Source organism: Rattus norvegicus, chromosome 9, assembly GCF_036323735.1.
Source record: "Rattus norvegicus strain BN/NHsdMcwi chromosome 9, GRCr8, whole genome shotgun sequence".
Lineage (NCBI taxonomy): Eukaryota > Metazoa > Chordata > Mammalia > Rodentia > Muridae > Rattus > Rattus norvegicus.
Window position 1 is genome coordinate 46535747 of NC_086027.1, and position 27987 is coordinate 46563733.

The following is a 27987-nucleotide window of genomic DNA, read 5'->3' on the forward strand; positions in this document are numbered from 1 at the left end:
TAGTGGAATTGCTTTGTCTATTATCTCTTTACAAATCTGTTAAATGAAAGCTCCCCATTTACATTCTATTGAAAACTTTTCTTGATGATCAGTTCAATACCAAGCCAATCCCAGGAAACCTCTGGCAACTTCAGCCACCAAGCCAGACTTAAGTTTACCCTTCAACCATCTAAGGAACACTTACCTGGACACTAACTTATCTGCAAAGACGGAGGGGTTGGAATACAAAGCCAGGGGTATGAACTGCACGTAGACAGGGACATCTGCAGGGTTTTCTACGCTAATCTCTTCTTCCTTAAAGGAAAGCCAGGACGCATTAGTGGAGATCCCTATGGAGGAATTGCAGCATCTTCTTCCTAACCAAGTAGGACGCATCTCTGAGCACGCGCTCACACCCCTTGAATACTTACTGAGGAGCAATTTGTGTTGGTGAGTGGAAACCTCACCAGCCGGGGCGAGCTAAGGACAGACGGCCAGGAGAGCTCTGCACTGACTTTTGATATTATATTTTTTTGAAGATCTGTATTTACTTCGAACATAGCATTCAACCTAGAAAAACAATTTCTATGTCAGTGTAAAAAACAAAACAAGAAATGACACTTAAGATTTTTTTTCTGAAAAAAAAAATGCTTATTTATTCTATTTTACCAAGATTTTTTTTAATCTTTAAAATGTTACTATTGCACAATGATGAGATTAGTTTTACATTCATTCATACACACACACACACACACACACACACACATATACATATATTTGATAAATTTCTTCCAATATTCACTCTTTGTTACCCTGTCTTTTCCTGGCCCCCATTTTCTTTCTTTTCTTTTTGTAAGCCAATGAGTCTCATTAGGGTAGTTTACAGGAGTGCAGGAGTGGGCATTTGTCTGTCTACTTTGCTAGGGGCTACCTCACTGGCAGACATGTCTCTCCCCCAACATCACCCATTATTTGTACATAAATCCTCATGGAGCCCCACCCCACTGCACAATAGGGTGCTGATGGACCTGGTCCTATGGAGATCTTGTACAGGTGATCACAGCCGTGAGCTAAGAGTACACGATTTTGTCAGGTCCACAAGTAGCTCACACTACCTCCATCTTCCCTGGCGTCTATGTTCTTTACATGTCTTTGGTGATGTCCCTTGAGTCTTAGACGAGGTGACAGAGATGCCATACTTATGACTGGGCATATAGCTTTATTAATCTCTCAATGATATATCATGTGTCTATTGGCACAGAGGGCTGCCAACATTAGAATGGCCTGTGCTATGGCTCTGTTCGGAGTCTGTAAAGGACAACAAGCTTTAGTTCCAGTAGCACAGGAAATGCATGCACATCTTCAAAATGCTTTTCTTGGTGGAAATGCTTCCTGGGGATTGAACCAAACGCCTGTGTGCTAACCAAACTCTCTACCACTGAACTACATTGACAGTTTAGTCCTCAAAGATATTTAAAAGTATTAATTCAATAATGGACACTTAACATTTGGGACAGTTATTCAAGGGTTTTAAGATTCTTCCATGGCTTATATGGGAAGAATGTGGACACCTCAGAGGGCACTCGGATGAGGGGTGCTGCTTGATATATCCACTGTTTCCCTCTGGATATAAAGCCAAGGTGACATCCTCACACAACGAAGATGTCAGTTCAAGAGGAAATAAACCGAGAAGAGTCATCACAGTCATGCTCAGGACCTTGTGAACAGATCCCTACTAGTGAGTATTCGAGAGGCAGGAGTTCAGCACCTGGAACGTATCTGTAAATGCCAAGCTATCTGGGACCAACCAGCGAAGCACACGCAAACCCAGTACTACTAAACTACGGTTCTGGGGTACTGACATGCATGCATACAAACAAGGTAACACAAGTGAGGCACACGGAGAATGTTACACTCATTATCAACTAGAGAGGGAGGCAGAGGGCAGATGGGAGCCGGTGGCATTGGTGAGGAGCATGTTGGAAGGAAGACACCGGTGAAGACGCTCCCTCGCTGCACTGGGGCAGCACTAATGAGTTAGTTATTCATTAGTACTTGGAGACTGCCCACACTGTCCAAGGTCCACTATGGAGACACAGGCAACAAAGAAGAGTTGTAATCACTGGGCTCTTCTCGAGGTTACTACAATCTCTGTGAACTCAGAGGAACCATTTTTAACGGGAAAACTTTCTTTCCTTTAAGGAAAAATTTCACAATATAGAAACTCGCATTCTCAGTGGTTTGAACCATGTAGTGGACAGACGGACTCATGGGCAGAGCTGAACAGACAGTTCTCAAGAGAAGAAATACCAATGTCCAGAAATATTTTGAAGAAGTCTTCAACATCCTTAGCTGTTATGGGAATGCAAATTAAAACTGCTTTGAGATTCAGAGGGTTGGCTATTGTTGAAGCACACACCCCCCCCCACACACTCATACACATACACACACCCAGACCCCCCCCCCCCACACACACCCCTAACTAACCAACCCCGACAACAAGCGTTAGTGAAGATGAGCGGGGTGAACCTGTGCTTGCTGCAGGTGGGCACGTAAACTTGTTTTAAGGAAATCAGCGTGGAGGTCCTTGAAAACCAACAGTAGAACTATTATATCCTGGGGACACGGGCTAAGGTGGCTAAGTCAACACACTGTAGAGATACTTGCACGATCTAAAACAGCCAAGAGAGGGAACCAGGACAGGTCACGAGGAAGGGAAGAGGGATTATGGAAAATACATTATGGGGAAAAGGCGGGGGATTCCTTTAAGGGAAGAAAGGGACCATTGAAGAGGCAGAAGAACAGTAAGAATAAAGTGCACATGAAGATGTCAGTGACACCCATCCTTCCTATGCTAACCAAAGTCAATGCTGTAAAATGTCTTAATACACTTATAGTAGGATGTTTTAACTTTGACAAATATGTATCGAGTCAGCCAAGAGACAAGTACTTATTAATCGTCAGTGTCCTGTTTCTGGAACGTTCTTTTCTAATGGGCGTGAAAGGGCCAGGCTTCTGGGACACCAACACCACACCTGAGTGTGTGAGTCCAGACACAGCACTGGCTTTCCCGTAACACACTTCCACCGGCCAGAGATGCAGTGGGGAGGCCACTGAAGGGGCCCTGTTTGCCCCTGGCAACAGACCAGCACTTGAAGAAGAAGGGAGTGGTTTTTTCATAAGGAACAAATACATTTGGTCTCCTGTTGGGAGTATGCCTAACTTGCCTTGTGGAGAGGCCAATGGCAGACAGATCTCTCTTCTCATGCATAACACTGTGTCTAAGGTGGACATGGCAGTCACTATATACAAAGATGATTTCAAGTAGACCTCATGCACTGGAGAAAAGAGGACATGGGAGTGTGTATTTCTTAGCGACGCACACTAACAATGACAATGCGACATTATCATAACTGTAAAGTAACACAAGCCAATATAAAACGACAGTGAAGCTCATAAGGTAGTAACGGCAGAGATGCCCGGTGGGCTGCACTGCTAATGCTGCAGTAAAGCAGAAGCTCGTACCTATGTCCTGCGTTCTCCTTTATCCCCATCCAAGCTTTGAACAAACTCTGATGGGCCTCCCAGTCGGCATCCCACAAGTCTTCCTGCATGGCCACCCCGGGTTGCACTTTGGGTTCAGCTAAAAGAGGAAGCACATATCAGCCTAAGCCACTTGCCAGTACCCTTCCAGTGAGTTCTACAGTTCTGAGACAGGAGAGTGAAGGTTAGGCGAGACTTACATTTGGATAGGAAAGGCAAGCCAATATAGCAGTGATCCCCACACTGTAGCCCAGGATCAAAATAAATGTTTGCAATCTATAAAGAATCACAGAACAACCATGAGTCCCAAAGGCACAGATGGCCAGTCACGAAGTACTGTCATCAAGGAACTCCCAGTTTAACAAACCTTCGACTTTTTCCCTGGCTCCAAGTCTTCCCTATTACCCCGTAATCGTCTGTAGTAGAATCGAACGTCTTCTGACAAAGACCTTATTTGCTGGATCTTCACCTTCTGTGAGAAGGAATTCATAACATTTAAGCTCTGATGGACTATTTTCCCCTGAAAGAAGAAAACACAAGGTCAGAATTTTCATCAATTGACACCTTTTAAATTTGTAATTGACCCAAAAATCCATCCCCTCATTCAAATGAAAACACCAAATCTGAAGAACTGAGATCACTGGACGGCTTCTTCGTTGTTGCTATTGTACGTGTTACAGAAGCACTGTAATGAATTAACGGGAAATTAATTTGTGTTGACACACTAAGTACCCAAGAAGGCACAGAGGGCGCTTTAAATAACAAGGGGCATCTTGGTTTGTAATGTAAAGTCTGTTAAAACAACAAGGTAAAGCTGCCCCAAAATAAATGAATTCTAAAATCTAACCAAGTAAGACTGAAACATATTCTTTAAAAGAAAATGTTTTCTTTATAAACACAACAGTAATATTTGCCACCATAGAGAAAATTAAATCTCTTTAAATGTAGGCTCTCTGCTGGCATGGAGGTCCATGCTTGTACTGTCAGCACATCGATGATCAAGGCCAGAGGACAGAGCTGCACAGTCCCTTGTCCCTTGTCTCAGAAAATAGTAATTAGAAGTAAAAACACACACCATATAAGTTACAGAAGAATCTTACAAGACAGCATACAAATTAGATTCTTCCTAAAAAGATGTGCTTGTCTTTACATATGTGTACGAATGTTCTGGCTGCACGTATGTAACGTGCACTACCGCATGCCTGGCGCCCGAGTGAGCAGAGTTAGGAAGTGGAGTTATAGATGGCAGCAAGTCTGTTAACACCAAGGTAAGGCTGCCCCAAAATAAATGAATTCTAAAACATGCTGGGAATGGACCTATCCTCCCCACAAAGGCCGTAGCTCCTCTCAACTGCTGAGCCATTTCCCCAGCCCCACAGATTAAAGTCTTTCTCAGTGTTCTAACCAGGTACCAGTTTCGTTTTTCTAGAAGGTATCAAATAAGTAAATCTTGAATTTAAAAAAGGCTCAAGTTACCCTTAAGAAGCACATTACAAGCTTTCTTTCATAAACTTTCTGATGGAATACAGAATATTTTTTTTTGTACGTGTGATTCCTATGTACTTAGAAGAATTTTATCAAATGAGAAATACGTTTTTCTAATATTTGATCCCAGAAAACAGATAAATGATGTCCTTCTCCCTGGTAAGATCCCGAGGGTGGCCATGAGGCTGGAGGGAGGAGAGTTACAGCGGTGGCTGCGGCACCATCACGGCAGCTGTCTAGCTTCTACAGCTATCCTAACGCCTGGCCTGACAAAGATCAAAAGATAATAAAATTCCTTTTGCAACTCTTAAGTTTTTGAAATGTTTTCTGACGTACTGCTCCCTAAGAGGAAGTGAGGAGATGGGTGTACTAACGGTGAGTGAGGAAGAATGAGGTCTTATGTATGAATGACAAAGCAGGGTGTAATATATAGTCAGGACACAGTGCAGTACAGGAAGGCAAAGGTTTGATTATAGCCCAAACTTAAATACACTGAACTTACTAAAATCTTATATTGAAAAGGGCACAATCTTGACTTAGGCTTTGTTAAATCTGATGTCCACATCTCAGACCCACTAGGCCCCCACCTCAAGAAGATTCCATTTCTACATTCCTACATTTGCCCAATGCATTCTGACTCGTCCTCAAAAAGCCAGGGCCTTTCCTATTTCTTCTCTCAAGGCTCAAACTCTGAGGTACAGCTGAGGCCTTTCTCACAGTTGCCTCAATGTGTTGACCTTATTAGGACACTCGAGGAGTTGATCCCTGTGTAATATCTTTTGCCTATGCCCTCTTTCCACCATCTCCCTCACATATATCACCTACTAATATCCTGTTACTAGGGATAAAAGGTGCCTCATTTTTTTCCTAGAGAACCTCAGAAACACCCCAGGGAGATCAACTGTAAGAAACTACCTGCAAACTACAAGAGAATCATTGTTGCGAATGTTCTAGAATCACACATGAAACTACTACTGTCTACAGCAGTCAAGAAATATTTGGATTTTTGTATTTCCTTTACTTAGTAACTTATATACAGACTTTATTTATTCTTTAAAATTAAAAAAAATTACATTATTTACTTGTGTGTGTGTGTGTGTGGTGGGCTCGGGCACCAGTGTGAGCACACACCATGCAGTGTGTGTCAGGTCAGGGAAGAACTCACACGAGTTGCTTCTCTCCTTCCCTCATGTGAGTCCTGGTAAACTCAGGTTGTCAGCCTTGGTGGCAAGCACCTTTATCTGCAGAGCCACCTACCCAGATCAACTGAAAACATCGCAATCATATTTAGATTTAAAAGATAACTAAAAAGATACTGATTCCATATAGAAAGATTTATACTTATATTGCATATATCCAGTTTTATATGTAAAATCCCACGATTTGTATATTTATGCATTTACTTATGTGAATACATATTTATTTATATTTCTATGCAGGAAAACATCCAATTCAGTTGGGCTTTGCTTGAAATCAAGAGAACTCTTCCTTTGAATAAAACCTGTGTGGATTTTTTTCCTAGCATAAAGACTTTTTTAAGCAGCTATAAAGTTTTTGGAGATGATTTTTAAACTGTCTGTTCATGCCTGCCTTGACAATTTCTTACCAAGCAGAAAAAAAAATTTGATTCTAGCACTTTTTCAGATGGCATAGAGAATCGTTTTGATATTAACTTTTCCTGCGGTGAGAGTGCCTGCTTTTTATTTTATATGAATGTTTGTCTGCTTATGTACACCGTATGTGTGCCTAGATCTCAGAGGCCAGAAGAGGGCGCTGCATCCCCCGGAACTGGAGCTACGGACAGCTGTGAGCCATCGGGTCCTACAGGAGGGCTCTGCAGTAAGTGCCCTCTCTCCACAGCCATCTCTCTAGCTACAGAAGGACTCTAAAAATGGCCCTCTGTCAAAGCCCTCACCCTCCCGGTGCCTGGTGCAGCTGCTTCTCTCTCTGACAGCAGGATGCATCCTCACAAACCTGTTTTCTTAATTGCTAACCTAATTAAACAGTTTCATATGTTTTTTTAAAAAAAGGTCACTGTGTGCCTGTGCGAGTGCATGTCTGTAACTACAGAGAACATGGCATTTCCTGAGGCCATTTTCCCCCTTTCAAACAGTGGAGGCTTTGCTGGAAGCAGGAAGGGCTTTGTGGAGTTAGGGGCTGTGAGATGCTTTCTCTCTCAGCCCCATTCACTTTGCAGGGCAATGGCATCCTCTGCTTTACACATCAAGGGCCTGTTTCCACTCTGCATAGGAAATCTCCCTGAGGGAGGGTCTTTCTCACCCCACTTTACATTCCCTTAAGAACCCCGTGGCGCAGGGCTTCCTGTTACAGTAAATGACAAAGCAGGAAATTTTCCCACTTGTGCTATAAGCAGCAGAAAGCAATGAGCAAGAAGTGTGAGTCTTACAGGGAAGGAAGGGGGAAGAACCATGTGCTTGGGGAAGCACGTCAGCGAGCCCACGGCGACCACAGCTTTCACAGGAATGGTCAGGATCTGTGGAGGGAAGAGGCAGACCACCAGTGCATCAGGAGAAGTCTGGGATGTTTGCTACTGACAATTACTTCATTGTTTTATGAGTCAAAAACAAAACAAAACAAAACAAAGCTTATCCTGTGTCATACACTGGCAATAACTCAAAACCAGTATTAAAACCACCCTGGGAGCTTTTTAGTCTGCTCAAGGTTTCTATACAATGAAAACAATGCATTTCCAGTGACTACTCATTTACCTGCTAAAACTAGTTAAGACCAAACCACAGGGGAGGAAAAAAGACAACTTTTCAAAATACAAGTCCTCTAGAGATTAAAAAGGAAAGCCGTACTTATAAAATGACATCTATAAAAATTCAGGGTTTCTACAGCCATAAAATTCAGTATTGTTTTGGTAGACAAAAATAGATTTCAACCCAAGTTTTAAAGAAAAGTTGAACATTCTGGAGTTAGAATTCCTAATTAGCATCACAAGTGAGCCATGAATGCAGTGTATGAGGGAATATTTGTGTTTAGTTTTAAAATATCTTATGTTTTATAATTGTCTATGCATGGATACCTTGCCTGACCACCTACCACACTCATGCTTGGTGCTTGCAGCGACCAGAAGGGGGCACCAGATCCTCTGCAACTGGAACCAGACAGTTATGGGCCACCTTGTAGGTGCTAGGAATTAAACCTGGGTCTTCTAAAAGCACAGCCAGTGCTCCTAACTGCTGAACCATGTCTCCAGCCCCTTGTGTGTAATTTTTATTTTCATCCATTAAAAAAACAAAAAACAAAAAACAAAAAACAAACTGTCTCAATTCTGAAAGGCACTTACTTCTATACGAATGTTAAGTATGAATTCCTCACTTTTGGAGGTAACTGGATATACTCTAATCATTTATTATTTGAATAGCCAGTTCTGTTTATTTTGCCACTGGATTTGTGTATGCTGAAACCACTCAGGAGGACAAAGATAACTTGTTGAATTTAGAAGTACTCAACCGCCCAAAGATCTGTAAGTGTTAAATTAAAAGTATTTAGGTCTGAGACAGGAAAGCAGTCTACACCTGTAATTCTAGCACTTGGGAAGCTCAAGTAGGAGGTCTGCTAGTTCAAGGTTGGTTCAGGCTCTACAGTGAGTTCCAGTCCCTTTATCAAAAGAATTGAAAGTATAAAATAAGAAAAAAGATCAGATCTGCCAAATGCAATCAGGATCTTAGTGAATATAATATAAACTCCACAGAATCCTGCGAAACATGAGTGCAGAGTCAGACCTGCAGCTCAAGAAATCCAGTCAGGACCTGCTGTGCGGTAATCTTCTGTAGGCGTGCTTAACAGCGTGATTCTCAGTGTGCTAAGGGCACTTTCCTGAAACTGTTACTTAGGAAATATGAGGAGTTTTAGCAGAAAACTGGGAGACAATGAATACTTGTAATTCTGAAATGGCTCTGAAAAGGTCAGTATTAAAGGCACGAAAGGGGTATACTTTAAATAAATGTAGTTCTCTGCTCCTACAAAAACTGAGAAGCCCTATCAATGTGCACAGCCATTAATAACAGAAAGTCTCAGAAAAACCCCACGGGCATGAGCCCCGCTGATGCACTTACCTCATAGTCGGTTGTGATCTGGATGGCCCCATCGTGGACCCCTTCCAGCTTCTTGGCAGTGAGTTTGACTCTGAACACTGCAAAGTGTCCTGAAGCTAATGTTACCTGAAACGGTAAAAATGGTGTCATTTAGTAGCCGTGCAGGCAAGGGTCCTACTGAAGTGGGAAGGAGCACTCTGGTAGTGAGCTGTGCCCACACAGATCTATGTGTAGACCCTGTGTATAGCATCAGGTCTACACACCTGATGCACAGAGCCTCACTACAGACACTCTCTCAAGACAGTGTGGTGCAGATCCTTCCAATTCCTCTGTGCCCTCATCATAAACGGAGAGCATGGGAGTTGGACGGTGTCCACGAGGCCCTGCAGTGTCCAGCAGTCATGCTACTGGAAAGCACATCAAGGTGTCTGCCGAGTCGGGCACACAGCACTGCTTTTTCACTCGGGTCTCAAACACTCGTCCCAATCCAAAGCAGCAAGAGGGCTCACTCACCGGGGATTGGTCTGGCAGAGAGGACTTCTCCAGTTCAGGAAGGCTCGCGATCACTGTGCTTCTGTTGCCTCTCTCTGTAGCTACAAGTTCTATTGATAAGCCATCTCCTATGATATGCCAACTTTTTATTGCCAGCTTCAAAGAGAAAACACAAAGTGATCTTGCAACACGAACATGAACTCTTTAGTGTAACTGAGAATAAAAACAGTTTCTTTACCTCAATTGGATTGCTGTTTATAATTGCAAATAAAATACTACTTGCTTCTGTAGCACTCAGTACTCCAAAATCTATGAAGCGTTCTTCTATTTTGGGGGGCAATACAAAGTACTAGAGAGGAAGAAAAAGACTGTATTAAACACCAGATCACGTGTTTAGCAATGTTACTCAATAAAATGACCACTAGGAGACGCTAAAGTTTCTCTATCTTACATCTCTATATACAGCTGCCGGACATACTGAGACAAGGACAAGGAATCAGAGGAATCGGGGATGGAGAGAGGTCATTTCCTCGCATCTACTTCCCAGAAGTGCTTGGAGAGGCTGGGGAGCGTGGCCATCAGGCAGAAGTCTGTGCCTTGCCTGGTCTGAGCCCTTAGGTCCACAAACCTAGCTGGTGTAAGTTCTGGTCCTGTCCAACCTTCCGTTCTCCCCGGCAGGTCGGTCACTCAACCAATGTCTTTCAGGGGCCACAGTCACCAAAGCTTTGCGATTTCCCCACTGGTTTGTTTTCTCTGCCATGAACACCTCTACACCTTACTTCTGTGCTGTGTCTATTTTCCTTGCCCCAGTGTATATCTTTACCATCCAGCCTTCTTCTTCTTTCTTCTTCTTCTTCTTTCTTCTTCTTCTTTCTTCTTCTTCCTTCTTCTTCTTCTTCTTCTTCTTCTTCTTCTTCTTCTTCTTCTTCTTCTTCTTCTTCTTCTTCTTCTTCCTTCTTCTTCTTCTTCTTCTTCTTCTTCTTCTTCTTCTTCTTCTTCTTCTTCTTCTTCTTCTTCTTCTTCCTTCTTCTCCTTCTTCTCCTTCTCCTTCTTCTTCTTCTCTGGTTCGTGCTGGTGTTTCCCAACTTTAACCGATCATTGTCACCACTATTCTTCCTAATAGTGTCCCTGCCCCATTATTCTCCATTTATCTTTGTTCTAGACTCTCTGTTATTACAATTTAAAAGTGAACCAAGAGAAAGCAATATAGAAAGAGTTCTGAACAGAGACTGGAATTAAAGGGCTTAAATACATCATGGGGGGACAAGACTGAAGGGAAAGTCCGGAAGTAAATAATTCCTAACTTTGCAGTGGTTTGCTCCTCTGAGCAGTCAGCAAAGCCTGTGCTGGCACCAGGGGTGTGAATTGGTCCTTCCTCCTGTGTATCCTGTCCTGTCTGTGCGACCCACTCATCAATCCTATAGGTCTGTCTCAGAAGGAAACTGGTAGCCACACAGTGCCTGTATTTAAGCAACCCTTACTGTGCTTTATAATGTCCCAAGGAGCAAGGGCGGTAAATCCAGGGAGTTCCATATGCCAAAGAAAAGCCTAAGTACTTTCCTTAAGGCAAAAGGTGAAAGGAATGGTTTAATTATAGATTAACCTGTGTTCCATTTACTACTACTTATCCTAATTTCTAAATTAGAACAAAACACAGTATGGACAGTCGGCCTTCCCAATCTGTAGGTTCCACATTCATGGATGTCACTGTCTGTCGATGGATACTATAGCATCCTCCATAAAGGCTAGGAATAATCATAGATCTGGGTATCTGTAGTAGATTCCAAAATCAATTCCCATTGGACACTGAAGGATAGCAACCCTTAGTTTTAGAATTGTGTGTGTGTGTGTGTGTGTGTGTGTGTGTGTGTGTGTGTGTGTGTATATCCTGAAAGCACTGACTGGGAAGGAATCAGATCAATGTATAAAGCACAAGGGTGTAGCCAATTGCCTGACAATATCCAGAAGCAGAGAGGTAGGGCTTTGATGACATACTCACATCTAAAAAGCCTGTGTATACCCGCACAGGTAAATGAAACTTAGAGGCATTGGTAACAAGTAAAATGTTGTTGTCTATGTGCATGGATGACGTGGATGGCATAAAAAACAGGGTGAAAATGTATCCCGACTCATTCGGAAGAATCAGAACTGGCTTGCTGAAGTTGTGCACCTGGGAACGAAGCAGAGAAAAGCCAGGTTAGTGTCACTTGGCTGCCACAGCAGCAGAGTATCCAGGGGTGGGTTCAACACACCTGAAACATCGTTCTGGCTTCTTCTGGTAACAACACATCATGAATGAGGATCGCAAAACTGAAAGTGTTAGTCAGGTAAATTGGCCTCTCCACTGGGTCGGCAGGACTGTCCTGGATGTGAAACAGCGTGGCGGCATGATCAAACCCCAAATAACTATTGGAAGAAAACAAAGCAGGATGAACCCTCCTTATTTCCATGTGCTTATTTAGTTCAGTATACATTTAGCATTTAGGACCACAGCACAGAGTTAGACGATAGCATTTAATGGTTAAGGTTTAGAACTTTGTTCACCACATGACAGCATTTAGCTCCTGAAATACTGAAATGAAACAGAGAGCATGATGGAGTCAAGGGCGCAGCAGCAGGAGGCTAGCGCTGCTGAGGTCACCACACCCTGCACCTACAGACTGTGAGTCAGTACATGGCTCAGTGCTTTCAGGTACACAGACAAGAGCTACATCTCAGAGGTCATTAAACATCAGGAGTCTACAAGTACTTAGGAGTTTAGGAAGAACAGAAGAGTTTGCCTCAAGTCTGACATACCTCAAACAGAATGACACTGAGAAAAGGTTCAAATGATTTAAATATTTAAAAAACACAAGCTGATTACTAAATTATTAAATCTAACACAAACCATAATATTCCATTTTCTTTTTCCACCTTAGAAAGTCAGAAATAAACAGGACACGGAAAGATTTCCTTTACAGCTGTGGTTGTTCTTTTCACAATAACCCATTAGGTTAGGTGAGCTTTTATCAGTTAGCAAAAAATTACAAACAAAAAGTTACAAAGTTTCTTTTAAGACAAAACTCACCCATCTAAAACTTCTGCTTGGTAGGGGATTTCGAGTTTAGAATAACTCTTTTCCTTTGCTTTAACAGTTATTTTCCCAGAAAACTGAGATGGCTTTTTTGCTCTTGAAGCTGCAAGGAAGCATTAAAAAGATCATGTATTTGTGTGTGTGTGTGTGTGTGTGTGTGTGTGTGTGTGTGTGTGTGTGTATGTTTTAAACTTAAAAACTACGTTTACTTCTTGTGTGTCGGTGCGATTCACATGAGTGTGGTGAGCGGTCCTGGCACACACAGGGACAACTTGTGGGAGTGTCACCTCCTTCCTCCATGTGCTTTTCAGGGACTGAACACAAGCTGGCAGCCTTGGGGCAGCGAGGCCTGCCCTCTGAGCCCTGTAGGCAGCCGCTTACTTTACGGCTTGTAAATCTGACTGACTTTATGCAAACAGAGCTTTGCTTTTAAAAAGGAAAGCTTTTACAGTGCCAAAGAGTACACACCTTCACCTCAGTACAGTGCACCTGTGAGGACTGTGCAGACTGCCCTCGTCTGGTGAGCTGGGCTGTAAGCTGTAGACTCGGCACACGTGGCTGTCGGCACACGAGGTTCAGCTTAATCTCTCAGTGCTTAGATGAGACAGGCGTATCCAGGGTATCAAGACCACAGAAACAACAGGCCCTCTTCAGGGTTTCAGTTCTTATTTAGTTACATATCTAATTAAGCAGCTGTTATGTCATAATTTAAAATTTGCGATAACAAGTTCAATAAGGCACATGGGGGTGGTGTGTGTGCATGCGTGCATGTGTAGATATGAAATAGCGCAAATGATACACATCACTCATCTAACAGTAGCTAATCTGACCATGCATGAAGGCTCTTATTTTACCTTAGACAGGACTGTCTGCTCTGCTTAAAAAGTCATATAAAAACGTCAAAAAGAATATTTTTGCCTGTGAACCAAAATGTGCTTCTGAAAGTTAAATATATTATCACTTAATTAAAACCACCAATGACTTCAAAATTAAGGTAAATTATGATAGCTGTGACTAGTTTTCCAAAATTAAAGAAATTTCCAGCCCTAATATATCTGCTAATGTTTCTTGATTGTAGATTCTGATTTAGGTTTATGAAGCTGTAATACTTTATGAATTAATAAAGTAAGTTAATGATTTTTTTATAGGGGAAAATCAATTGAAGCAGTAGTGTTAAAATAGTCTGGATTTCTATATTAATGCATCAACATAAATGCTTTCTAGTTTATCAAAATAATAACCACTTTAGGAGGAAAAAATGAATATTTACCATCAAAACTAATGCTTGCAACCTTGGTATATTTACTTTCAGAAGCTTTTAATGTAACAGGTTTAAAATGCACCGTTATAGCATCATTTTGTGGTGTTGGTCGAACACTCTGCAAAGAAAAAAAAAACTTATCTTAGTCTAGTAGTTTAGCTGGAGAATAAAACATACTCAAAAATCAATGCATAATGTCTACAGTAGCTGTAAAACGAAATAAGACAAAACTGGACTTTTGCGAAAATACCTTATGAAACAAAGTGATGGTGTGTGAGATTGTGAAGTATGAGACCTCAGGACGAACATACACATGGAAAACCTAAAGGTCTTACTCTCTACGTGAATGCCTTCTTTGTAAGACAAGGGGACACCAGCCCTTAAGACCCATCTGGCTTGAAGAAATTTACACACAAAGGTGCCCTGGAACTGTCCCCTAGTAGGAAGGATGAGGACACTCAGGGCACTGTGACCTCCACTTGGCCTCTGCAGCTGTTTCCCCAGGCCTGGCAGTGTGAACAAGGTCTGCTGTCAAAGGGCAGGAAAGGGCAGGGTGGCACCGAGGCCAACTACGGAGGAACTTAACCCGGAAGTGAGGCTCGGACACTTACAACTTAGGAAATCAGGTCTACCCATACAAACTTAAAGTTAAAACAAAACAAACAAAACACCTCAGTAAATGGTGTCCTTTCAGTGTATATTTAAAAAATGAACACATTATAAGGTCTAGTTTTTTTTTTTTATCCTCAATGATACAAATCATTTGAATTTCAAAGATACCAATTGCACCCACACTGTTCTGATAAAGAGGGCCTCAGAGTATAATGTGATGTTGGACTGAAGCCGGGACCACCTGACCTGGGACAGGGCCCTGTCTGAAACCCTGGTACACAAAAGTGTCTTCATGGAATCACATATTGCACAGTAACCCTAATTCTAAATTAATTATCAAATTATTTGGACTGTATGAACTTGACGTCAAAACCTGTCATTTCCCACAGAAGACAACCTTCCATGTGTGAAGCCCGCGCTTGTTCACAGGGCTGGCAAGGCACCGATTCTTCCCCATTCTAGGCTGACTCTTAAAAGGAGAACCCTATCCAGTCTGAGCATCAAACGGGAATCCCTGAAGACACAATAAATGTGAGAAGAATATGAAAAGAAACTCTAGCCCTGCAGCGTGGTGTCTGCTGTGGCAGGGGACTAAGGAGATTTTAGTGATTTCAGGGCCTGCCAGGGAAGCTCCCTCTCCCATGCACTGCCGTTAGCCCTGGGCGGCGAGCAAGTCCTCACAGGCTCGGTGCTGGTCCTGAGGATGGCTCTCGCAGATGCATGTGTCGCAATTCTCAAGCCTTGGCTCTGGCTCTCTCTCCCAGCATTAGATATTCTCATCTGCCTTACTGTGCCCTGAAGACTGGGGCTGGGAACTAGATGATCTGCTTGTAGCAATATCTTACTTATCAATAAGCTTACTGTTACTGGCAACCATTTGAAATACAGATCTCTTCATTCCCTCAAAGATGTGTATTTTTGAGAGTAAATAAAGAACTGCTAGCTAAGCTACAAATGAAGGAAGTTTCCTTTGCTTTTATTATATATACTATTTTACCACTAGCAAGGGAACATAGCAGAGGATACATGGCAGTCTAGCAGGGGTGCAGTGGGAGCCTGGGTATGCTGCCCACATACTCAGGTTCTCTTTCCCCACCCGTAAGAACATCCCAAGACTAGATATTTTCTAGAGTATTATCTGGCTACAGACTTCAGAGATTGTATGAGCTTGTGGCTTGCTAGAGAGTTGGCCTTGTAAGCTGAGGCCTCAGAGGGTTTTCACAGACAACAACTGCCTTCCCTGGCTACTGTGTGTGGGACAGCAACAATGGAAGCACAGCCAGGTCTGAACAAGCTCATATGCTGAAACAGTTCATGAGGAACCACTGTGGCATGCTCTGTGGGGTAGCAGCCTATGCAAAGCTGTACCGGAAAGAACAAGTCCTGGTTTTTGCTGAGATATAGTCGTAGTAAGCAGGAAACACTTAAAATACATGTTGAAAAAAAATGATTCTTACTTCAAATACAATACTTTAAGCATTTCCAAACCAGAGGAAAAATTTACAAACATAGCTATCAGCTCAAAACATACTACACTAATAGTAAACAAGTTTACAGTTGGTGAGTCACATTACACTAATAGTCTGAACTGTACACTCATTAAAAATAAACCTGAATCATCAGGTAAAACTCACTTGTCTAAGGAAAATAAAACAACGAAGCAAAACAATAAAGCAGAATAAGATACCTAAAGTTCACTGGTAACCTAAGATAAGAAAGAATACAAATGATCGCCTATCCTAATCATTTTAGTCTTAGTTACCAACTACTGCTCACTCAAAGACTATGAAGAAGTGGGATATGGCAAGACTGCCAGGAAAGAGAGCTTGTGTCTATTCTTAATGTATGTTTAGTCTTTTCTCGTGACACTCAGGTCAGACTACCACTCAGCAATTAAGTCAGCTGTCAGGTGCAGGCCTTTAATCCCAGCACGTGGGAGGCTAGGGGGAGCTCTGTGAGTTCAAAGCCACCTGGTCTACACAGTTACAGGCCATCGAGAGCTATACAGTGAGACCCTGGTTAAAAAAAACATTCCAAGACACATTGAGCAGTCATAGAAGCATGTCAGCAAGCAAAAGACGAAAAACAAGCAAGCAAGCAAACAAACAAACAAACCCTGTTTTACATAGCAACTGGATTTCTGCATAAATTCATCTCAGTAGAGCAAATATCAAGCTGACACAAATGGTTCCTACTCATCAACTACCACGGAGAAGCTCGTGTAAACCTGCCTCTGAAGACATCTGAGGCACGTGGTGTTCACGATGTCAGGAGGGCTGCTTTCTCAGAGCTCCCTGACAGACAGTGGCCCAAATGTGGGCCTTCTGTCTACATCCAGGTGAGGAACACATTTAGAGCTCCCTGCATGGCACCGGGAAGGACTACGGTTTACAAAGAGAATGAGCTCTTGGAAAAAAATGAACAGAACACACGTCAACACTCAGCACTGCCTAACTAGAGGAAAAGGACTTCTCCTAAGACACGCCAGGCTCTATCCCGCTGTAACATGGGAAGGAAATGCTGAAATAAACAGAAAGCAAAACACAACACAAAGCTTGGTTCTCAGAAAACTCAGTTTCAGTGAATGTGAGAAGTCATGCTGCTGCCACCTCTCCAACTGAGCACCAAGACAGCACATCCCACAAAGAACCAAGAGTCTACAGGCCACCTCAAAACAGAGCAAGAACGTAACTTCCTGTTAAGTCTCTCTCTCTCTCATCCACACCCACACCCACACACACATACACACACACACACACACACACACACACACACACACACGCACACGCACACGCACACGCAAGGCAGCACTCAAAAACTCAAAAAAACTTACTGTTATTGGTACATCCTTTGTTCCTGAATTTAGTAAATGAAGATTTAAAACCTTTGGTAGATCTGTTGAAATAGAAGAAGTGTTTCTTTAAAAGGTTTGCTTGACAGCAAATTAGAATCTTTACCTTATCAGATACGATGCAAATTATCATATTAAAGGCAAATCTAATTTCAAAAATATGGTCTTTAATCCTGGACAAGTCTTAATTACAAATTGTTCAAATCAATCTCAAATTTTGTACTTTTTTCTTTTTTTTTTTTCCGGAGCTGAGGACCGAACCCAGGGCCTCAAGCACTCTACCACTGAGCTAAATCTCCAACCCCTTGTACTTTTTTCTTAATAATAATCTTAGCTTGGTTGTTTAATTATGCCATTATAATGCAACTGAATAATTACTGTCTTTAAAAAAAATTCTGAGATGTCTTTAACTTCCTTTATTTTACTACTGAAAAAGATATTCACCACAATTGATTATGTGAGGAACTGGATTAAGAAACTTTTTTGCCTCAGTTTTCTACCTGAAGATTCAAGTTATCTCAACCTATTTTCTCACCTAGGAGGCAGGTTTCTCAGAAATACTTTCTACAAGACCACACAACCCACTGAGAAATAACTTTCAAAGCTAAATTACAAGTAGAGCCATCAGAACTGCATCCCAATTGGATTACTTTAGGCCTTTTGGTGTCTGAATGAGAATGGCCCCACAGGCGCATCCATTTGAATGCTTGGTCCCTAGAGGTAGAACTATTTTGAGAAGGATTAGGAGTTGTGGCTTTGTTGTCGGTCGTCTTTGTGGCCCAGTCCCTCCCCACCCCCGCCTCCAACTTGCAGACACCATGTGTGGTCCCAGCTACTGAGCCAGCACCATGTCTGTCTGCCTGCTGCCATGCTCCCTGTGACCACGTTCATGGATTCACCTTTAGAATTCTAAGCAACTCCCCCTGCCCCCAAACTAAGGGTGTCTCCTCACAGCAACAAAAAAGTAAGTCAGACCCATAAAGGCTTTTGTGACTTTACCTTGTGTTCGAAGTGTTCCAAAATCTAACATTTCAGTAGAGGAATAGATTCCAGGAGCTGGGAAAAAAGAACCGTGCACAATGATCATTCTCTCGCCAGGACAGCATGTGCTGAAAACAGAACAAACCTGCATTCACTCAGCCCTCCACTGACCTGTTGTAACTTCAACCTCGACTGGGAGAATGATGAACTCGGTGCTGTCCGACGCATTCGTCTTTATCCTTATGAAGGCTGTGTGATTGTCTGCATCTCTGGAGGAAAAGCTGGCTCTCATCACTCCCTTGGTTTCATATGGAGGGATCTCCTGTGATAAACAGACTATCATGTGGCAAGCTGCAGGGATGCTGTACAGCTACCTCACTTACTCAATTAGGAGACACAGACTCAAGGTGCAGCATTATTTTATACACCCACCAGGAAAGGATAGTACACTACCAATTAAACATATGCTCTGCTGACTGCAGCACATAAAACTTCCAGTCTCGGAATGTTATAATACAAAAACATGGGTGATGTATGCTGTGTCAAGACAAGTAAATCAAGCCAATGCCAATGGTCTGAAAGTATCTATAAGGTGAAAAAACCTCTTAAAAGCCTAACTAGTCTAGGAAATCAGTTGTTTTGTTTTGTTTTTATAACATGTTAGTTGTGTATTCAGTCCTGAAATTATCCAATGGAAATGTCCTATCAGAAGGGAGTATTTTCCAGAAGCGCATAGTGTTCTCCAGATGATAACCAGGTTGGCTTTAGACTCTGATTTCTTCCACTTAAAACCTAACACTTCACCTAGTAAATCTCTTGGTGCTCGCGCATGCACACACACACAGACACACATGCACGTACCCATAAACGTTCAATCTTCTAAATGAAAACACCTACTATACACATGCTAAACTAGAAACAACTCATTGGAACATAGCAGGGTGAGTATATAAATTCTTTTCCAGGTTTTAGAATTTATTTGGCTGCCTGAAAAAAAAATCACTGGAATTTTCTTGCAAACCACTTCTAGTTTATTTTAGGAAAACCTCATGTTCTAGGACTTATTGGTCTTCACCTACCCCTACTTTCTTAACTCTGTAGTCTCAAAGTAGAAAACAGGAAACTGGAAACCTCCTGGGGAAAGCACAGATGTGTTTTCCAACTCTAGGAAGTGGTCTCAGTCCCTGGGACATTCTGATGCATAGTGAAGTGGGCAGGGTGGCATCAGGCAGAAGACAGACAGGACCGGTGTGGAGGCTTTTACAGTTTACCTCTTGTAAAGCCCTGGCTCCACTGCTCATGATAAAACCTATATATCAACCATGAGACCAGAGCAGCAGGTTATGGGGTAACCACAGGAGTTGCAGCTGTGTTTCCTGCTGTATCTCCTGATGGTTCGAGAGACTCTTCATAGTTAAACTTCCTTGTGGCTGAAGATAGTGTTCTCACTACATCAAAAACCTAAGGTGCAGGGCACTTTTCCCACACACTAGTGAAGGTCTGCATCCTCAGAAGACCCTGCTTCTGTTAGAAAGTCATCTTTATTGTAGTTGGCCTCCATCCCCTTTTGGGGACTTTCTAAACGATTGTGGGAAGAATTATCTATGGTGCAGGAAAATCTAATTTAAGTGTGCTATGACTTGGTAGGGAAAGGACCATTTTATCCCACAAATATGCCACCTACTTCATAAATATTCACAAAACTTAAAACCTACAACACGATTGGGTTACCTCCACTGTGGGGACTGCCCCCTCCTCCCATCTGCCTTTGCTTAGTAAACCTCTGCTTCAACTGCCCAGTGTCTCAGACCAAAGTCCTGGTGAAGTCAAATACGCAGCCTCCCCCAGCACTAGGCTGAGGATGCAGACTGTTCCTCACCTGAGGAATCATTACTGGTTATTATTAAAAGGTCATGCTGATCTCTGCCAGGTTGGTTATAGCTCTTAGCTATTTACAGGTCCTTTTCTATTCCTTTAGACACTTACTAGGCATTGCCTATCAATTTCACAAGGAAAACCATCTATGACAGGAAGCCAGATCAAAGACATAAATTCACAGCCCCATCTGTAAAATCACAGTGGGTCAACAGCCTGGGAAAGAGAAAAATGAGCAGAGAATTGTAGTTGTATCAAAGTTTCTAAGCTGGATGTAAATGTCTCAGCAGTGGATGTCTATAAATGTATGTAACAGGATGCATGTGATATAAAGTGACTTCTTTAGAGCCCAGCAGGAGCTGTGGAGTCTGGAGTCCATAATCTGAAACAAGCTGTGCTTCTCAGTGCCTCACTGTGTATGTGGGCATGTCTGTGTGAATGCACATGAGCGCGCATACCCACTGAGGCCAGAGGTATCAGCTCTCGGGAGGTGTAAGCCACCTCTTGGGGGTACTGAGGACTGGGCCCTCTGGAAAAGCAGAATATGCTAACAGCTGAGTGATCTCTCCAGCCCAGTGGTTCATTCTCAGAGCAGATTTCTAGGCTACACATTTCTACTTCCATTTTTGAAAATAAATACTAGATGAAAAGATTCTCAAAGGGTTCTTTTAGCAATGGCATACAGAGTGAGTTTTATTTCTTTTAAAATCAAATCACACAATACACCTTTTCTCCTTCTATTTTAAGCCCTGTTGAATCTAAGGGTGAACTGAAATGTTCGAATACACTACCAAGTTTAAGTAATTATGGGTAGCAAGCAATTTCAAATTGACTTGAATACTGTTGGGATCATATGATAGAGGTTTATACTTTGTGTATACACACACACACACACACACACACACACACACACACACACGTGTTAGGTTGATTTAAAAAGACTTATGTACTTTTACTTTATGTGTATGGGTGTCTTGCCTGCTTGCACGTCTGTGCACGCACATGCTTCTCTGGTGTATACGAAGGCAGAAGAGAACACTGGATCCCTGGGAATTAGAGTTAGGGACGGTTGACAGCCACTGTGTGGGTGCTGGGAACTGAATCCCAGTTAGAGAACTAGTGCTCCTAACTACTTAGCCATCTCTCTAGTTGCTCCTCCCTCCCTAAAATAGTTTTTAATGTGTATTTTCTTTAAAATTGTGGGCACATTTTCTGAACGTTTTTTATTTCAAACAGTACATGGATGAACCAGATTAGCTTTAATGTAAAAGTGCCATCTTCTTTGCATACTAAAGGGAATCTGAAAAGGAAGCTAGATCAATTTTCCCTTTATGTTGAATCGTTATTACCATACACCTACAGTTAATCTGTTTCTTTCCATTCTGTAAACTATTTCATGTTTATATTGTTTTAATTTATTATGTTCATAATCCATTCATGATGTATATCAAAACATCGTGTTGGTTTGAATGCCCTCTTTCATAGATTCCCAGAACGTTGTCATAATGTGTGTAAGGAATGGTAGGGATGCATTTTCGTGACCCATTTAAATGAAGAAGGAAGCGACGGGCTTCACATGAGCACACAAGAGCAAGCTCTGCTTCCACTCACCCACAGTTTCCTGGTGCCTCCTTGCTGACCTGTTGGGAGCTCTAGGTGAAGGTCGCCTCCACTCGAGTACATCTCTACGACCTGGAACAAAGCACACAGCATGGTTATGAGCAAACTACTCTTAAGCACGAGCAGTTTGCTGAGCTGAGGATGCCCGCACCCTCACTTCTCATTGGATGGACACAAAAGTAGATGAGTGTAGGCAGGGCAAGCACCAGCATAAGGGACAGGATCTTTAAATTGAATCAAGGTAACCTTGAAAAGTAAACTTAGAAGCAGTGTAGTTTCAGAAATTAGGTTTTAGGAAGCAACAGAACATTAAAAAAAAATACATGTAAATAATGACGTTTTGGAAATAAAAGTTTAAGGCTGGGTGCAGTGCCACACGTCTGTCTTCTCAGCTCTTGGGAGGCTGAGGCAATCTTGGACTAAAGGACATCGCTGCTGCATAATCTGAGGCCATCTTAGGCTACATGAGACCATTTCGGAAAAACAAAACATAAAAACTTTATATGTATATATAAATTATATATACTAGATCCAGTGGTGGATGCAATTACCATCAGAACTGTGACATGAGAAGATCAACACTCTGAAATACATGTACATTCTAATGAAGACCAAACGCTTGGTTTCTCAGCTGAGAGTGCATATGCCTAGCATGTGAAAAACCCTGGGTTTGAACCCCAATACCGTAACACATACCACAAAGGTTTCTACGGAAGAGAGAGGCTGGCTAATGTGCAATCAACTCTGCAAGGCTGGACAGGAGCAAAATGTCATGGTCTACGGGGGACTACAGTTGATACAGTTGGCCATTTCAAAGACCTAGAGGATTTCAAGTGTTTTTAATACACAAGAGTAGGAAGTGATGGATAAGCCAACTGCACAGAATGCATTTTCTCTTGCAGAATGTACTGAAATGTCAGCGTGTTCCATAAATATGTGCAGTTACTATGTTTCAGTGCAAACAGAAATACAAAGATATTTGGTTTCAAGGCTTGTGCCTACCATGTTTTTTGAAATGAATATCCCTGGTATGCAATAAACGACAGGTATCTGTCTATACTGTATAATGTGGGAACTGCTGACCTTTGCACACAGGCATGAGGCTATCACGGCAATTTAGATATTAAAGAGAGCCAGTGCTCCAAAAGCTTCCTTATACCCTTTGGAGCTTGTCTGTCTCTCTGTGGCCTCCTTTTCCTAGGCAAATATTCTGTCAGTGCGGATTCCTGTGTGTTTTATAGACTCCTCCTCCTCCTGTGTGGTGCCGGCATGAGGAGGCCGGAGCAGAGTGCTGGACACTGTCCTGTGTTGGCACACTGCTGTGAGACAGTCTCTCACTGAGTTGGAAGCTTGCGGCTCTTTCAGACTTGGCTGGCTTGTGAGTTGCTGGGACTGGCTTGACCCCATGTCCCCAGTGCTGGGGTTACAGGTAAGTCCCACCATGCCATAGTCTTTAAGAGGGAGCAGGGGATTAGAACTCAGGACTTCATTAGACCTCATGTTGGAAGAACAAGCATTCTTATCCACAGAGCCACCTCCCAGCCCCTTTCCTAGAGTTTTCTACAGAGTAAACAGTATGTTCTTTTATGTCTGGCCTGTTTTGTTTTGCCTTTTCCTTTCTATGTAATTACCCTGAGATTCACCATGTTGTATTAACAGTTCATTTCTATCTTTATGGTTGCATTACCTTGCTTTGTTTTGTTTTTTTCATTTACAACATGGCCTTGCTTTAGGTGGTCTGAACTCACAGTCCTTTAGCCTTTCCTTTCCGAGTACTGAGATTACAAGTGCATGCCAACCTGCCTGCTTTTACATCAGTTTCTTATACATTCACGCACTTGATGGCTAGGCCTTCACCAGCATTTCACCAGCATTGGGTGACAGGAAGCTGTAGTAGGTTCTGACTACAGACACCTGCCTTCCTTTCTTTTAGATAAAGATTAAGGAAGAGTGGGTAAGATGGTGGGAAACTTCTCTTTAATAGCAGAGAACTTTAGTGCTTACAAAGACCAGATACATTGTACTAGCTTTAGTAAGTTTGGGGCAAAGTAGGGGAACTTAGTTACTTGTTTTATCACAAAGTCATCCAGGAAGAGAGAAGAAGGTAGAAAGACCCACAAAACTCCAGGATAAGCTGAAAAGGTTCCCGCTTCCTTGCTTTTCTTTGTGTCTGCTGTGAAGGCCACACACTGCATGCTCCCCCAGCTATGGTCGTGCTGAATTCTGTAAAGTGCTACTTGGCACATCTGGGCACAGATGAGTAGCAGAATGCTTGTCTAGCAAGTGCAAGACCTGCATGACTCCCCACTTTTAGCCAACAAACTAGGAGTAAATGGGAAAAAGAGTAGAGAAATTAAATCCAAAGATAACTAGGTTACAACAAAGACTGAGAAAAATGGGTAACACTAAACAGCTGTGGACTGACCAACATCTCTTGAGCCTACCTATAAAATCCTACTACTTTATTTTACATAGTCTTGGCAACTCTTACAGCCTTGAGATTTCATGCTAGCATCAAAATGAGGATTAAAGTTGCTCTGTGGAAGAGACAGGGACTCACCTGTAAAGGCTCACTGTGAGGATTGTGGATGTTTATTACAGGTGAAAAGCTGCTGTTTACGGGGACTCTGGCCCCAAGAAATGGCCTTAACCGGTATGGATTTGGAACCCCAACACCAAATACCTGTTTCAAAGGGAAATAAAAAAGTTTTTAAGTTGCTTTTTAAACTAGCATTTTCATAGTTACAGCTCTATTTTATCTCTGGAAAACAGTTGGTTTAATTTTGACGTGAGAAATGCTAACTCCTGCTTGAGATGACATGGCACAGATCTACTTTATACATGCATCCAGAATGATTTCTTTAGTACAGTGGGAACTAAAATGTGAACATCCCTTCAGTAGACCATGGACTACACACAGAGAAGCAAATAGGGAGTTGAAAATTTCCCCACTCCAACTACTAAGAGATGGAGTTGTGGCTCAGACCACGCTCAGTTATGAAGCCCAGACTCCGGTTAACCCCACACTGGGACATCTCACCTTGGCTGACTGATAGGGAAAGGCAGCTAATCAAATGACAAATATCTATTGTCTATGTTGTGCCAGGTACAGCACATACACAGTAGTGAACATGCTAGATAATGAGCTGTGCTCATGGCACTTACTCTAATGTGCTGTGGTTATAAAGTAAGTCATAGAAGGAGGAGGAATTGGGAACAGTGAGAGGTAGCAGGGAGATACCCTGTAGTGCAGAGGTGGCACTTGAGAAAGAGCAGGGGCAGAGCCAAGCGTAGCAGACAGATGAGGTATATTTAGGACAAATGCTTGGAGGAGCACCAGTTGTGGGAAAGGACAGACGTACCCTGGAGTGCAACAGGTCACTGACACTCATCAAGAAGAACCTATTTATAACGGGCAGAAACTATAGACTGACTATGACCACCTGTGTTAGTGCCCCAGGAGAGCCAAGTCCTTCATTCTGTAATAGCCTATTCACTGAGTGGACATGGGGGCTAGGAGTGCAGCCAGCTGGTAGAGTGTACATCTAGAATATGTGGGCCTCAGTGCATTTCCTGGTACTACAAACCAGCAAACAACAAAAGCGATACAAAATGCAGCCCCAGGCCCAGTAAGTTTAAGTGTCCCCCAAGTCTCTCCTAAGTCTCCTGCCTGGATTTATTTCCTCTTCTCTCTGGGGTTCACACCTTGGGCTCCTAAAGGTCATCAGAACTGCTGGTTATGTCTCTACTGAAATGGAAACATAAGCTCTGGTCTTACCTGGTAAGTGAACACCCCATGGTTAGATGTGTTAATAAATAAAGTATTTTCTACATTTCCTACTACTCTTGCAAGAAAAACTACATCAAATGATGTGTTTCCTCCTGGAAGAATTTTCTGAAAAAGAAAACAAGAAAATTAAATTGGTTATCAAAAAATAGTCAAAGCATCCTGCTAGACAGCTAAAGCTCTACAAAGGAAACAGCTTAGAATCATTGCCATAAATAGCCTTTTTTTTTTTTTTTAAAAAAAAAAATCCAACCTTCAAGTTAGCCACACTGTCGTACACTGGAAAATAAGAAAAGATGTCTTCATTACCCATCTTTGTCCTTTACCAGCCTAAAGCTCTGCTCAGAGAGCTCCCGTGAACTCTGTTCATTCAAAAGTCAGCAGACTGGAATAAAGTACCTGACTATACACTGTTAGCTCCAAGAACAGACAAACAGGCCCGGGGCTGAAGCTAAGCTTTCTCTACACATGCAATGTCAAACTACAAACGAAAGCTTGGGCCTCGATCCTCTGCCCCCTGCCATTTGTCCACACTGAGTATCAATGTCCCAGCAACTGAAGTTAGGACAGAAGGGAGTCACTCCTACTGTCTCCATAGACTGAGAATGTCATCATAATCACCAAAAGGAAACTTTATTACAGCAAAGTAATGGAGTGTATTTGGTGACATTCAAGAGCAAGGCTTTGCCTCAGTACAGCCTTGAGGACTGTGAATATGTAAAGCTGTCAATACCTTCCATTCTGCTTCTATTGTGAGAACTCTAAAACGCTACCCAAATTATAGCTCAAAGCTTCTGGCCCTGAGACTTTGGCTGAAGAAAGCTAGAAGGAACATTTCTCCTGCATTATCAGCAACAAAACCCAGGGGGGATCCTAACTCTTTTTAAATCCATCACACAAAATGTATGGATGACGACCAGGTCCAAATAGAGATGGGAGGTAAATGCTGCCTCAGCACAGTGAGAAGGGAAGATAACAGGCTATCACACAAGGGCACACAGAGAGCTGGGCCACAGCTGTTAGAGGTGGTGCGCTGTCAGGTGGAATACAGCACCCTCAAAGTATAAGCTCTAGAAGGAGTTCACACCTGATCCTGAATTTAAGAATGAACTTAAGTCTGGGAACCTTCCCACAATATAATTCTTTTTTTTTGTTTGTTTTGTTTTTTTTTTTTTTTTTTACTTTTCTATTTTTCGGAGCTGGGGACCGAACCCAGGGCCTTGCGCTTGCTAGGCAAGCACTCTACCACTGAGCTAAATCCCCAACCCTGACCCACAATATAATTCTAAATAACCCCCTGAGTTTGAGTAGTCACATGGTAACATAGATACTCAGAGTTGATTTGAACTGAGACTACAACATATTAAAAAGTACAGGGAGCAGTTAAAACAACAGTTAGAAGAAAAGTTATAACAGTATACATTTTGAACATATAGGCCTTAAATTAACAATTTATATTTATGCTTTGAGAAGCTAGAAAAAAAGAGTAAATGAAATCCACAGTAAGTAAAAAAGGCAAGGCAAAATTTGATGAACTAGAAAGCAGGAAAGTCAACAAAATAAATAAAACGGAAGCTGGTACTTCAGATCTCTAAAGCTGACGGTCAACTGTATAGAACGTGTGAAGAGAGAAAAGGCACATGGCGCTAAAGCATTCATGTTTTCTACATGTTTATACTATACACTGTACATCTGTACACTGTGGGAGGGTTAAGGGAATAGAGCGCTCCTCTGAGAAAGAAGGTCAAGTAGTGTCTGCCTCTGTGCAGCCTAGTGAAGGAGAAATATCTGGTCAACAAAAGGAAGAGTCTTCAATACCAAAAGAAGTTAGAAAATCAGTAAAGGGCCATGGAAGAGAGGCTCTATCACAGGATGGGGATAGAATGCATCAGGGGGACAACAGGAGAAGAGAGTAATGGAGCAGCAAGATTAAATGGAGTGGGGCAGGAGGGAAGATTGGAGGACAGAAAACAGGGAGGGACATCTAACACTAAAAGCCTTTTGAAAAGCCCTATGGAAACTTGCTACCATAGAAGTTTCTTAAAACATACACACAGACACACACAGACACACACAGACACACACACACAGACACACACACACAGACACAGACACACAGACACACACACACACACACACACACACACACACACACACACACACACACACACAGAGTTTAAATGGTTACCCTATAATGGGGGAACAGCACCCTAAACAGATGCCATCATGCTAGCGAATAAAAACCCTAGTGCCAGGAATAGGTTACCTCTTTTTGAGATACTGGCCAACAGGGTTCCAGAAGTCCCCAAACATTACAAGCTATTACCAATGCTCTTGCTAAGGACACCCCATCCTTGAGTCATA

General features: G+C 42.3%; 1 protein-coding gene across 4 annotated transcripts in view; it reads right to left on the reverse strand.

The window, feature by feature from the left end:
• The window catches only part of Tmem131 (transmembrane protein 131), a 146297-nt gene that overhangs the window by 23419 nt on the left and 94891 nt on the right, over positions 1-27987 (reverse strand). For all 4 annotated transcript variants that reach the window (XM_006244855.5, NM_001427652.1, XM_006244858.5 and 1 more), the window contains 19 exons: positions 25615-25731; positions 24397-24519; positions 21828-21908; positions 18513-18663; positions 18360-18416; positions 17343-17404; positions 13907-14015; positions 12631-12739; positions 11816-11969; positions 11563-11733; positions 9802-9912; positions 9585-9719; positions 9093-9197; positions 7415-7501; positions 3890-4042; positions 3723-3798; positions 3505-3622; positions 411-549; positions 185-294 (listed from right to left, as the gene is read on the reverse strand). In XM_006244855.5, coding sequence (XP_006244917.1) covers positions 185-294; positions 411-549; positions 3505-3622; positions 3723-3798; positions 3890-4042; positions 7415-7501; positions 9093-9197; positions 9585-9719; positions 9802-9912; positions 11563-11733; positions 11816-11969; positions 12631-12739; positions 13907-14015; positions 17343-17404; positions 18360-18416; positions 18513-18663; positions 21828-21908; positions 24397-24519; positions 25615-25731 — 2168 coding nt within the window. The remainder of the gene's footprint in view (positions 1-184; positions 295-410; positions 550-3504; positions 3623-3722; positions 3799-3889; positions 4043-7414; positions 7502-9092; positions 9198-9584; positions 9720-9801; positions 9913-11562; positions 11734-11815; positions 11970-12630; positions 12740-13906; positions 14016-17342; positions 17405-18359; positions 18417-18512; positions 18664-21827; positions 21909-24396; positions 24520-25614; positions 25732-27987) is intronic.